This window comes from Syngnathus floridae, chromosome 8 (genome assembly GCF_059516105.1).
Source record: "Syngnathus floridae isolate MCC-2025c chromosome 8, RoL_Sflo_1.0, whole genome shotgun sequence".
NCBI lineage: Eukaryota > Metazoa > Chordata > Actinopteri > Syngnathiformes > Syngnathidae > Syngnathus > Syngnathus floridae.
The window spans coordinates 9,034,548-9,049,295 of NC_142420.1; the positions used below are offsets into that span (position 1 = coordinate 9,034,548).

General features: G+C 39.7%; 1 protein-coding gene across 1 annotated transcript in view; it reads right to left on the reverse strand.

The window, feature by feature from the left end:
• The window catches only part of LOC148394405 (ephrin type-A receptor 6-like), a 66,737-nt gene extending 57,464 nt beyond the window's left edge, over positions 1–9,273 (reverse strand). The window contains exons 1-2 of the mRNA XM_088382276.1: positions 9,046–9,273; positions 2,555–2,619 (exon numbers count right to left, since the gene is read on the reverse strand). Coding sequence (XP_088238402.1) covers positions 2,555–2,619; positions 9,046–9,124 — 144 coding nt within the window. The 5' untranslated portion in view covers positions 9,125–9,273. The remainder of the gene's footprint in view (positions 1–2,554; positions 2,620–9,045) is intronic.
• Between the last annotated feature and the right edge of the window lie 5,475 nt (positions 9,274–14,748).

A 14,748-nucleotide genomic window follows, 5' to 3' on the forward strand; every position in this document is an offset into this window, starting at 1 on the left:
TCACAGAGAATTAAAAATTAGAAACTATTCAGGGCTTGATTTTTTTTTTGTGGGGCACCTCCATTGTACTGCTTGCATGGTGAGGGTTAGCCCCAAAAAGCTGTCAGTGTACGTTCTGCTGTCAGCGAGATGGCGAATGGGAGCACATTAGCCATCGGCCCCGGCGTGTCCCTGAAAAGGAACAAGCCAATTAAGGAATCCCCCGCTACTGCTTAAGCCCAGTTATGGCAGAGGTCACTGGGATGAGCGCTGCTATGCTAAATCATCCTACCTTTTTCAAAGCCTCCATTGGGGGAAGCTGAGTATTTCCAGATTATTCCTCTTTTCTTTCCTACGACTGCCCATCAAGTAATATGCGGTTGGAAAAGTACGTCAGTCTCCTTCAAAGAAATCACTCGGTAATCCGATCAGGTGTGCGAAAAGCACTTTGAGATAAACATTGCGATAAAAAGTAGTTCTTGAGAAACCGCCTTTGGAGAAATAATATGACCTACTGTTTACCCTGAACTGGCCTTGTTGAACTTTTTTTTTCAGGACCACTTTTCTGCCTTGCCCCCAAATTCTCACAATTCACCCACCAAGCACATGGGGACAAACAAACTCATGCATATTTTAGCAAAGCGTTTGCCCATTTGTACCGGGACTTATTATGCACACACCAGATCAGACCGTCACCTCACTCAGTTCTTCTTTGATTCACCTCGAGCTTTTTCACTACTCATCATAGCTCTGACTATACCGAGAAAGCCCGCAATTTGAGTCATATGCCTCACCTTCCTAAAAAATATTATTACCTTTCATACTTCCACTGATAAAAATGCCAACAGGGCCTTGCTTGTGGTTTTTACCTGACACTGAATCAAAATAGGATGGTATCAGCAAAAAATAACCACACAGAATGTTAAATTGCAAGTCAAAAAATCCCTGGAAGTTTGTAAACATTTGCTGCAGAGCTCTGGAGATAGCTATGAACCTACGGGGCAATACACTGATATGAGAAAGGACTGAGGACATGCAATCAATCGATTGTTGATACATTTGAAATGGTGAGCCGCAGTTTATGTGTCAAGCTACTACCGCGACACGCCCGGCAGGCAGCTACAAGGTGGCTTACTCAACTGGCCTGATACCAGGCTGTGTGTAATATGCTGGGGATTGACTTCCTCTTGCCAGGTCCCAGGAAGAGAAGAGGATTTAAACTATTTTACCTCCCAAGATCTTCACACCTTCCCTCAGGCCTTCTCACCTTGATGCCTTAAATATTAATGCTAAATCCGTGGCTAGTGGATGAGTGAGGAGGGGAGAGGGCTGACAGCTTAATCATGGAGGCGGTGGCCTCCCCTTGCCTTTTCCTCAATACTCTGTCTGGCTGTCACCACCACCTACATGATGTAATCACCCCCATAACCCTGATATGGGTTGCTGCGGACCTTGCATGGCGAGAGAAGAGCACAGAGGAAAAGGGGGACCTCAGGGATTTTGCTGAAGAGGATCATTTAAGTCGATATACTCAGAGTAAGAGAGTCTCGGGTCTTAGGGATGTGGGAGAAGTGCCTGCAAGTGACACTGTGTCGTATATAGTATCAGTATATAAAGACATCGTGCAGGAATATTTCTAGATGAAGGAACTGCATGAACTGCTCACATCACTCTGACAACTTTACCTAATCCGCAAGTGAAGCACTTCTTCTAGTTTCTTAAAAATATGCTCCCACCATGTAGACCACAAGCCTCACCAGTAGTCAAGAGAATGAGAGCTGCTGCTACGAATGGCCGGCAATCTCTGCAACTGTGTTCACTCCCACAACGTCGCAAACACCCCTTTCTAACTTGCACTAGATCAAAACTAGAATTTATCATGGAAAAATTAATGTTATATATTGTTGAATGGATGTAGTATAATTTCCACATCACTGTCATTTTTAGTTTGATAAAGCAGATAGCATGACATGTTCACATTTTCAGTCAGGTAGGATTCTCTGCTGTGCTTGAGCCGCCTTGTCTGAGCAAAAATGGAAATATCATTTTTGAGTCTTAGACTGTCATAAATACAGCGTTAGGCACAGTGCATGCAATCATTTTCCCCTTGTATTGAAGCACTGGCAAGCAAAGGTGAAATGAGTTCCAACTGCACAGTGAAATTTTATTCACTCAGCATTGCTACGCTCTCCTGTAGATACTGTATGTTTTTATACTTATTATAGCTGCTACTGGACATTTGGACACACAATGTCCATCTAATTTGCTTGCCACAGAATCACATTTAAGTGAGCGAAATATTTGTGAGGCTTGGCCGTGACGTGAACGGAAAGGAATTGACAAGGAAAGATTGAACCACATTAAGAAAAGCCTCCTAAGAGATGTTATCTCATTATTTGTTTCCAAGTTACCTTATTTCCCTTGAGGCTAGAGAGGCGTCTGACCCAAAACAAAGACTTACACATCACTATAATCGATCTGGTCGACGCAAGAAAGAACACCCCCCCTCCCACCTGAAAAATAAAAAGTGCAGAGTAAATACGGAAACTGTAATAGTTGGCCACAGAGTGCTTACCCCATTTATAGGATATGTCTTCCATCCAAGCTCTCCAAGCACAGACGTTGTATCCAGCAGCACAACTGAAATGAAAAAGAGAGAGGAAATCCACCCATTATCCATCTGTCAGCGCACAAAAGTTCCATTTTCACACTGGAAATTGAAATATCAGTCATAAACATGTTCATTTGGGCATTTTATCATAACAGGAATGAGTTTTCTTGGATGAATATTTATCAGTATGGCAACACAAACACTAGGAACAACAAGGCTGCCACTTGCCACACAATTTTGCGACTGATAGATTGCCCTCAAATTGCTGTCAACAGACCATTCCCTTGCCTGCCATCCACAGTTTTTAGTCATTTTCAGCCACAATATCTGCTTCCTTTGCTGTACGACCGAGATATAAAAACACAAATGCAGAACGAGTGTTTGAAGAAATACATTGTTCCTATATTTAAAAATGTATTGCGCATAAAAGTTAAAGGACATTAGTACCATAATAAAAGTTTGAAAAAAATGTCAGTGAGCTAACTGAAATTTTATGTATGAAAAAAACTATAGTGGTATCGGGGCTTGGTATCAGACTACTCGTATCATTGGAAAAATTGTGGAAATTCGATCCTCCCTAGTTTTATCAAGCAATTGATTGAGATTAAGAAATAGCAGAGATGGTACTGCACACTCGACTTGAAGTGGCATGAACCGCATAACAAATTTCTCTGCTCGGAGTAATCAAAGTAGAATCTGATGATAAGCAACAAACCGCTTAGTTCCTAAATCTGTCTTTGAGCGACCGTCGGCTGACAATTTTACACAGTGAATCGCACACAAACACACAAGCCTTGCACACTTCTGGCAAATCAAAGCATGATCAGTGTTTCATAACAACGTCCGTGTAGAGCTGTGAAACTGGCCTTTAGGGCTGTGGATGGGGGGGTTGTAATACAGGCTGATTAGGCTGACAATTTTTTCTAAGTAACCATATTTCCTGTATAAATCACCAGTCATATAATCATTACATAGCTACAGAATTGCAACTGACAGCGCTTCAAGTAACGGCTCGGCGCTGTATACATCATTATCAATTACAAACTGGGTAGAAAGGAAGTGACATTTACATCTCTGCGGAGGTTCTCTGACAAGACGGAGGCAAGCGTAGAAGAAAATGGGACATTTTTTGGCATCAGCCAATCTAGTTCTGAAGGAGCTTCTATGATAGAGTGGCGGTGCAACTGCATCATGGGATTTGTTTGGCACATGGTCATTGCTCACCTTCTTGAAAGATGATCTGGCAAACACACACACACATTGTGTCTCATCATGCTTTTGCTTTAGAAGGCCATAATAACCATCTTGTATGAGTTTCTAAGGTTGAAAATTGTTCACTCTCGTTTTTGTGACCAATTTGTCGTGTCGCTGACTGTCATGCAGCCCACATCTCTCAATTTGACAAACAACACAGAAAATAGACTCATGTCTTTTTTGTCTGCAATGTTCAGTTTTGTTTATTTATTTAAACTTGGGTTTTCAGTTTTTGTGTTGTTGTGACATGAATAGCAAGCACTCGGCTTTTAATTTGTCCTATAAATGTTTAATTTGAAAACATGTGTTCTCTCAGAATTTAATATAATCGTTATAGCATCGAGACTAGCATGCGAGGCTTTATTGTTGAATTTGTTTTACTTTGGTCCCCGCTGTTCTTTGAGCCCGGTTTAATATTTGCTTCACGGTGGCTGGATTTTTCTCTCTGTTTTCCTATGCCTGTGAATGTCACGTCAGAGCCACTGCCAGGTTGAACAGACGAGCTGGCAAAAGCCACTGGTTTAATTGGGCATCATTAGGCCACTTTGTGCTGCTTACCTGCCCAGTACCTTCCCTGGGGGAGGGCCTGATTACTGAGGGTTGGCTCACATGCTACGATGAGCACCTTCGATTTCATTGAATTAATAAAAATTGAGGGACGATTTATGATATGTTTATTTCACTGAAAACTTAGTGTTGAAAATGGGCAAAATATTAATTCTTTTGAGCCTAAATCTGTTCTGTGAGTGCAGATTCATATTTTGCCTTGTATTTCATGCTTCCACTCTTACAGTATGACTACAAGAGGGTGCACTAGATTTGCCTCGATACACAATACATATCTATCAATCCCTTGCCCTACCCTCCAAAGAGTTAGCTTTCACGAGGGCACCCACAGACTCTGCCTGAAGCAGGCGGTCCGCTGGGACTTCAGCTGGTTTGATATAAATAGAACATGAGCCGGCCAACTCACAAATAAATGGAGCTCTAGCGGAATGATGACATCTCCTGTCTGTCCTAGAGCCCTGGCACGCCTTACAAACACCCTGAAATAGCAACATATCCGTCGGCAGTCTTGTACAGCTCTTATTTCATGTAAATTTGCCTTCTCCCAAAAAACTGTCATGCTGGCTGCGGGTCAGTTCCTTCGGCAGTACATTTAGCACATCAACCAACATGTAATAATAATATTTTCTGGAAGAAAGTACATCTGTCCTAAATGGAAATAAATGACAAACTTACATGACTTAACAGCTTCTAAGCCTCAAATGAACTTTTACAGAGTTGCTTTAATCTTCGCTCAAGTCCTCAAACCCAAACCTGCAGACGAGGCACTTACTCAAAACGTTTGACATGATGCAGGAGGAGGCTACCACCCCTAGAGAATAGCCATGTTTCTTTCCATTGATCATCAAAAGGAATGTGAGGTTATTCGCCAATGGAAAAAAACGTTTGAATGAAAGGAACTTGTTTTGGCTTCCTCCTCTAGGGGATGGAAGATGGTACATTTTTTAAATTTAATACAAAAAAATAAAGAAAATTTCACAAATACACAATCAAATTGGACGGACACCAATTTGAACAAGCAAGAGGTTCATTTCCACCACAAATTAATCCTAAACACATGAATTGAATGAACCATTACATAAATGAGGTTAAATTTCTGTGTCCTGATTCCACTCATTATTTTTTGACAGACATGTTGCAAGACTGCAAAAAAAAAAAAGCTGTCACACAGCTCAACTCACCAATGCACATGGACAGGATAACTAACGGCAGAAACAATGATCCAACAAAGACAGAAACGAAGCAATGAGCTCAACACAAACAAATTAACAAGAACAAGGAACACTTGGACCTGACAAAGTGTTTGAGGAAGCTGATTGGTAGATGAGCACAGGTAGAAAAAAAAAAAAAAAAAGGACAACCCATGAACCACAAGACAGAAAACAAGTCCAAATACAAATCAAAATCAATCATGATAGTTAGAAAATTAAGATTACTTAAATCCTCTCTGAAAGAAAACTAACAAATTTTTTTTTTTTTTTTCAAGCTCACCATGTTACTTGGGAATTGTGGTCTTTAGGTATTTGCTTTGATCGCTGCTGTGTTTATATATATAAAAAAAAACAACAACCTTGCACCACACATAGCACGATGTTGTAAATGTAATCATTTCACACCACATGACACTGTTTCCTGTCTGCCGTGGTGCAAATGAAGCAACTACGTTAATGAAGCAGCGACGTTCATAGCCTTCCGTCAGTAAACTCGCAAGAAACGCAAGGTGAAGCGTCGTGTCACCTTTGGTGTTAACGTAGACTTAAGACACAGAGGAGTTGCTGTGCATGGGCCATGACATTCAATAATATTTAATATAAGCTGAAGCAGGGATCACCAAGATCATCATAAGGTTATCCTGCCACGTAAGGTTTGAGACTTTTTTAAAAATAGCTCATCAGTGAGTGGAAAATGTTATTTTCCAGATGTTGATATGACGATTTTAAAAAGTAAACACTAGCAGAATTCTATAGAAATGAAGTGTTGTAAAATGTAGTTTTGAGTTGTAATACCACCAGTTACCACAAGATGGCAGACATGGGTTACACTGGGTCTTATACAAAGATAAATATCAGAGGTTGTTAGAAATAAATTCAGAGGTGTCAAACTAGAAGCAGTAACCAAGAAGAAACTCAAAAAAGTGTTGCATTACTAATATAATATTTTGAATATATTTTAAAATAAAATTTAAAACGCGATGTTTTGGTCAAAAGGTATACAGTACTTAGAATTGATCTTGAAAATAAACGCAAGGTCATTCTCCCTGCATTAAGAATTCAAACACACACATGCGCTCTCATTGCATGCAAGTCAACGTTCTGATGCCTTTGATTGGCGAATTGATTTTTCCTTACAAAGTAGCTACCTCAGAATGAAATCAAAGGTTTTGAACTTGATCTAAACAGATATGGCAGCACTACAATGAAAAAGCCTTCAATAATTAAAAACGTGCTTTGTATTTTATTGCACTGTATTCATACCGTCTTGAAATTACTTAGTGTATTGCTAGCGTGATTTTGTGGCTGCCTTCAAACTTTCTCACCGAGCTTCTTAGATCTTCCCCATGACTCACACGTTAGCCAAGGATGGATTACATCCTTCATTTGTAATTCCTGAAACTCTACCTCGCGAAGAACAATCACATTCTCAGCAATGTCAGAAATAAGCAACAAAGACCTCATCTTCAGATAACCATTGCACCGTCCCTAAAAGGCTCTCACGGAATCAAGTTAGTGAATTGGATTCTTGAATTTTCATTATTGAGAAAATTGTTCCTGTGGTCTTTAGGGGGCAGAAAAAAAAATGGAGACAAATTAATGATGTCTACGCCGTTCAAACCTACAGATGGCATTGCTATTTTTTTTTTTTTTTCATCGCAATCCCAACAGCCAGAAAAGGGTCCCATTTTTTTTTTCTCTTTGAAATCTTAGGCCTCTGGAGTTCTTCATGCCTGATTTCAAAAGCATCAATTTACTCGCGCGTACCGTGAGTAGAATCATGTTAGATTCTGTTTCCCTTCAGCGTATAAACACACAAAATATCACTATAGCCAATGAAAGGAAAGCATGATTTAAGGAAATATTCGTTTCATGATCCTGCAAATCTATTATCATTGTGTTCAATTAAACAGGCCTAGATTTCACTCAATTTGTGGTCTAAATAAAGATAAGAGCCTAATTATTTCTTTTTGGTGGTGGTGTACCATGAAATCTTTTTAATGTAAAATAAGTGCTTTGGCGCAGTAATGATTGAGGAAAACAATGCTTCATCTGATGTCATGCCGACTAATTAAGACTGAATCAACAGTGCTGACAGTGCAGACAAGCAGTGCACTTGTCACTTTTGCCTCAAGATGCAATTAATCAACATTAATTTCCACGTAATCAGCAAAATTAATAACAAAGATGCAAAGTCACAGACCAACAAATGTAGCCAATGAAAACACACCTTCTTAGTAGAGATATGAAGGAATTGTTTTCAAGCAACCACTTGACTATAGTGAGCACAATCGCACACTTCAAACTAAATTGGGCAAAGTAATAACAAAATCGATACCAGGACAGATTTCCACCTGAGTTCATAATGAAACTTTTAACAAATCTTCCCACTGAGCCACACCACTTGGTGGAAGACGACGGCAATTGTGCCAGGAGACCTCAACGCATGCGGTCAATAGAAAAGAGTGAAAGACAGAATCCAATCTTTCAGTCTGTGCAGTGATCTAAAACAAACCAGCTTATTTTATTGAAGCTAGATAAAGGAGTGGGATCCCTAAAAGGACAATACATAATAGTTTCCTGTCAACACTTTTGCACACGTAAACGACAATAGAGATGTGCAGAGGAAAGTGTGGGAGTGTGAACACAATCACAAACACACATTCTAATTTACACCATCCGCCTGCTACCATAAACACTTGGAAGCATCATGTGACCCATCAAAATGCACAGAACAATTTTACCTGTTGGTAGCTCTCAACCACTGACTGTATGGAGTCTTTTTACCCACCCACCATAAAATAGATTTGTAAGACGACTCACATTCTCTCACTCACTTATCATTCAGTCTATGCTTGTCCTGTTGTGTGTATGCGTGCACAGAAGCGTAATTAAATCAAGCTGTCAACACCGAGCTTACATTTGATCATCTTGTATTATCACCTACATGGAGATTATTTCCTTGCTTTGCATTTGTCATTATGCTGTCAGATTTTTGTATATGTGCGTGGCTACCAATAAATCATGGAAGTTTGGAATATTTTGCAGGTAGTCATGTACTTAATGGCGCTCTGCAAAACTACAGGACATCTCTGTTACATGACATCTCAGTATTTGAATGTGGACTGTCAGCTTATCCCTTTTATAAAACAAGTTGTTATTTATGTTAAGTTTTAATGACAATATTTAATACAAATACTGATGGATGTTTAGATAAAAATATTTAATTGTACTTTTTTTTTTTACATATAAAAACAACAACACCGTTTTCTATGCATTTCCAAGCAGACAGTACAAAAGTTAGATCATTTTTTTAAACATGCATGTGAGTTTTGGATAATGTCGTTTTGGAAACATGTACCGCGGGTGTCTCCAATAAATATGTCACAATCATTCGAAACTGCATGTGTAAAAGTGTCTCACCTTGGTTGCAATGGCCACGGCGAGTGAGGACAATTCCAAGAAAAAGTGCAACGGAGACAAATCTTGGTCCAACACTCATATCTGCTGCAACATCGGCCACCGGCTGCAGCGGAGCCGAGAACGAGCGTGGCCGGTGAGAAAAAGCGCGGCAGGGTCGTCCAAAATGCACCACTGGCTCTGCTCCTGAATTACATTTGGTCCTGTTTGTTGCTCATCATGAGATCCATCCCTTCGCCCTGTAGCAGCAGAAAAAGGTGCCAAGGGGGAAGTTGGGGAGAAAAAAAAAATCAATTATCAGTCAAGAACCACTAAGCTGATAGAAACTTCACACATTCCCCGTCAGCTCTTAAGTTACTGCACCACTTCAAGCATTGCGCAATTTTTTTTTTTTTTTGGACTGAGGCTACATCGCGCGCGCAGTGGTGGTTTCCCTATCGTATTTCGTTGTGCCTCCGGTCCGAACCGCTGCAGCAGCAGCAGCAGCAGCAGTAGCAGCAGCAGCGAGTGAGGTTCTGAAAGGATGACGATGAGGAGCTCAGGAGGAGGAGATGAAGCGCGCGGCGACGTGTGCGCGTCTGTACAGGAGGCTCGGCACTAGAGGGGGTTCGCTGACAAGGCAATGTATGTGCGTGCGTGTGCGTGTGCGTCAAGAGCCCATTAAGGGGACACATTTATGTCATGGGCTTCCATAAGTAGCATCATATACTGTGGCCGAATAACTAAGTTAATTCTAATCGCATACGGAATCATGAATAACCAAGGCAGCATGGTGAGGTAGTGGTCTTCACATCAGGCTCACATTTCTGATGTTGGGGTTCAAAACCCCTCTCAGGCCGGTGTGGTGTGTAAAACCCCTTTTTTTGATTCACATTTTAATTGAATTTCACAAATAAGAATATTTCTAATATAGTCGGTCCAAAGTTTTACCTACCTAACTTTAAATACATACAAAATTGATTTTTGGAGTCAATTTCTTCCCCTTAGAACCATGTGAATAATTTCGTACAGTTTGATATATTGTGTCCAATTACAGCGATGCAGATCGCATCAGAATTTATAAATTCTGTCTCCGAACAACGATCCCTATCCAAATGTAGTGCATCAGTGAACTGCTTCGACTGCCAAGCCAGCAATGTCAGCCAAGATCGAAGGTCTTCCCCTCATCTTCATGGACGGCTCATGAGTGAATAAGCAAACCGTCCGCTGTCTCACCGGGTTAAACAAAGCTATGCTGGCTGCTGCGATGATACCCAGTCAATCAGGCCGTATAGGAACAGGTCGCTGTCAGCACGGTGAAAGTAAATACATCAACATCACAATCCATCTCCGGTGCTTAGCTGCCAGCCAATGACTGCAAGTTGACAGAATCTATGCAACATGTGCAACCACAAAAGAACAATTTGATGGAATTTATGAAACAGTCGTGTCTCTCCATGATTTACAATATCTTTTTCTTTGCCCATTCTAGACTAGCTTTTTTACTTCCTTAAAATGCTATTCCCTCCACCACGTCATCATTGTTTGGTCAATTCAAAAACAACAACAAAAGAAAGACATGTCAATAAAAAGAAGATTATGTCCCTTTGGAAGGTGAAACTGGTGACAAGACTCCAGTCTCACAAGAATGATGATTGAAGGAGATAACCCACTTACAAGAGGTCCTCTCTCGCTGTGCCCCGCAATGATTTGGTTTCCGTTGCAGTAATGGTTTCCAGTGAGGTGTGACTGTTGTGTATAGAGCCTAACTGTGAGCTATTATTCCCCCATGTGCCGATAGAACAAGCTTCGTACATTTGTACTCATCACTGGCGTAAAGCTGGAACAAAACCGCATCAGCAAAACCGACAAAGAATGAAACTTTATAACGTTAACAGGTTCACTAATGTTCTCTTCATATTAAGGAACCAGAATGTACACATTACTTTTTTCTTGACCATGACATAGTAAATTGACTTCCCAAATTGTTTTTAATCCCTGAGTTTGACTTCCTAAAGGTTCAAAGTTTCAACAAGTGAATCAAGGAGGCATTCAAAAAAGTTTCATCCTCAATTGATTGGTCAAGCCATTAGTCTCTCAGAAAGAAAAAACAAAGTTGTCAAACTCAAGGTGCGAGGGCCGGGTCGGGCCCACCACATCATTTTATTTGGTCCACCAAGGCAAATAATCTACATTGACTTCATTGCTAAAATACCACAAATTGCAAATTGTCTTTTCAACCTCCAACACCTGTCAAAGGTATAAGTCAGAGACACATTACTCTTCCAAAAAAAAAGTTAATTATGATAAATATGGGCAATTTATATATTAATACAGAAAACTTCACAAACCTTACAACATGAGCTTTGCAGCTGAGCTACATGTCTGTGTCTATTCACCTCCCCAGCTACCTAATGGGCCGTAGGCTTTGATCTGGATGGCCACGGTGTTTAGGAGAGTGAGCAGAGGAAATTGCGAGTGGAGCTCATCAGAGCCGAAAACCGGTATGCCAGTAACCCCCGACTGCTAAAGAGATATCTGACCATCATTCAGAAGCACAGGAAGGAAATGGGATGACTATGCGGTCATATTTGAAGACTGACAGCAGATAGGTCATCATAAACCTTTTATAAACCTCCTTCAAATCATCCCGTTTCTCTTTCTTGACCTAATTTTATTTTAACCTATGGTACTACCATTTTAACATTTGTCTGACAAGCCCACCAATGAGTTTGACGTTGAGGAAAAACAAAAGTAAACAAGAGAGCTTTGAAATGGTTCTCTCTCACTAATTAACTCTCCAAAGACTCAATTGAAAATAAATCACTGTCTATACAATTATACTTTTATTTGTTAGAATCTCCCAAAATGTCTAGCAATTCATGTCATTATGAGTTTAAAACTTGTCTGGGAACAAATCCATCTCTATTATCTTTTGATTATAATGTTCCGTGTCATCAACAATGCACTTGTTATGAAGTGGATGCTCATTAAGCAACAAAACAATGCGTGGCGCTCATTCAATGCCGTTCACAATAAAAAAAGAAAACAACACACACACACAAAATGAATCACAATGAGAAATGACAGCATTGATAATAAGCATGAAGGGTAATAAACATCATTATCACCCATTGCACCTTTTCTGGAGCGTTTCAGTTACCGTGCAGTGTGCAGACACACTGTAATCACAATGAGCGACTCAGCGGCCATGCAAGGTGGCACACGGCTACTTGACAGCTCCTGAATCCCACCTTGCCATTCTTAACCCCCAAATTTCCATTAGTAATTGACAAATGGATGGATTAATGGTGTATAAAATGATCCATCCATCAGAGAGGCTAAATTTGGCGAGAGAACACCGGTGAGTCTGACAACCCTTTTTTTTATACTGCTTGGCTCTTCATGGATTTCTTTGCAAGCTCTCATAAATCTCTTTTCAAGTAGATAGTTGACCTCAACTGCTCATAGAATGTGTGTTTAGGCATTGCTTGAGAGGCGCACTTGGGCGGTGAAGTCAATATGACCAGAATAGTGAAGATAATGTCACGTATTGAGTCGAGTGGTGGATGCGTCATACAAACATATACATAAAAGAAACACGGCATAGCAAAGTTACAAGCCTCTGAATTGCTCTTGTTTTTGTTCAGCAAAAAAAAAAGCATTTCAGAATGGATATATTGTAATTTTTGTCCTCACAATAACCATTACAATATTAGCTATGCTACATTCAAATAACCCAGAGGACTAAGGGAATCCATCCAATTCAATTAAATTCATTAATATTTTAAAAAACAATACACAATGAGATGGCAATATTCACACCCAGTTGCAGACAGGCGGCAGATTGAAAGTTAATCAAAAATAACCTCGGTTTGTGTGAAATTCCCAAACTAGACTTGCCCGGGCACGAATATGAAGATGCACCAGTTTTAACACAGAGCACATGTGCGCCCGTCTATAAAAATAGAGCCCTCAACGTGATGATTACAAGAGTAACACATTTCTTACAGCCGGAAAAACTTGAATCATAATAACCAACAATATTTTTGAAGCACCATGGTCCTTTTTTTTTTTTTTTTTTTTTTTTGATTTCACAGTTTACTCAACCATTTTACTGATTGAACAAGCAAGTGAATAATTAGCTCGGGTAGTTTCCTCCATGTTAGCATTACCGCAGCTGACATGATAATTGCAGCTTTTCACAGGAAGAGAATGTGTACGCCAGCCCGGAGTACTCCTGCCTTATTTACGACCTCTTCGCACGCCTCAAGTTGGACTGTCAGCAGCTGTCACGTCATTATTAGCCTCACACAGTTGCACACACACGTGGAAGCACTTGCACACACATGGATGTACATGCAATTAAAATACCAGGCATGATTTCTCTTCCTCTATTTTAAAATCTGCGTAGACTGATACAGACCATCAATTTCTCTTTCAGACAACATCAAGTCAACTTTTGTGTTAATAGTAGTCTTGATATATTTTTCTTAGATTTTCCATCATAAAGGTTAATTGTATTTGGGAAACGCTTGTGGTAAAGTGACATTCATCTAAGGGAGGATTTTGAGGTCTAGAATGAGGTCGCTCTACTTTTATGAGGAAGCGCAGCATATAAAAGTGATTTGTTCCACAGAGGCTTGCTTTTCTTCACAACTACATTTTGAGATTAAACCGTAGGGATGACCTCCTATATACACACATAATATACATAAATATGCATACCTGACCTTTTCACATGACAAAACAGATTAACTTTAGATATGCATGGCTGGGTCTGATGGTCACAGTGAAAACATTGGATGGATGATATGTGATGGAGGGTGGCCAACACAAAACACTTGAATGGCACCCAGGAGAGCGTCAAGGCCCTCCGGGTCCTTATTTGGATTACCCTTATAACTCATGAAGGCAGAAAATATTTCATAGTAATGGGCATTACTGTAACTAATTAATATAAATAACACAATACTACACCGTACAATACATAAAATGAACATAAAAAGTATATGCACTCTTTAAATGCCATGTTTATGTGACATGATAAAATAAGAACACGATATATCATATCAAAAAGATTCATGATTGACGTGGTTTATAACCTGCACGATTCAATTGAGGAAAGAATATTTTACACCATGGTGGAAAAAAACATTTTGGAATGTTTTTTCATGGTCTTATTTTTTATACCACAAAAAACCTGGCCTTTAAATTGGGGCACTTTTTAAAAAATACTATATGAAGAGTGAAAAAAATATATACAGCTCTTGCTCTGAATAGAAAATCATTGATGCTGGAACCAAAAATATAAATCTGGAGAATTTTCCATACATATTTTATGAATTTATGCATTCATAGCTGTATATATATGAATTGCACATAAATTCTGTGTTAGGCCCTTAATTCAGTCTGGTTAAGTTGAATGATCTCTCACTGGCACATTGTAAGAATATATGTGTGCGCTTTTTATTGTGTTTGTGTGTATCCAAAGGCCAAATCGACAATGTTGGACTCAGCTGACAATCATGTGGTGCAGCGAACCGAAAGGCAGGTGTTGAGAATGACCTTGGCCATCCGTGTGTCAGCAGATATGTGAGGCACAGCGGCTCTACGTCGCTGTTCGGAGTGGTTGATATGTACTTGTTTTGGAAGAACATACTACACAAAGGATTGTATTTTCAAAAATTAATGATTTGGAAAAAAAAATCCATAATTAGACATAAT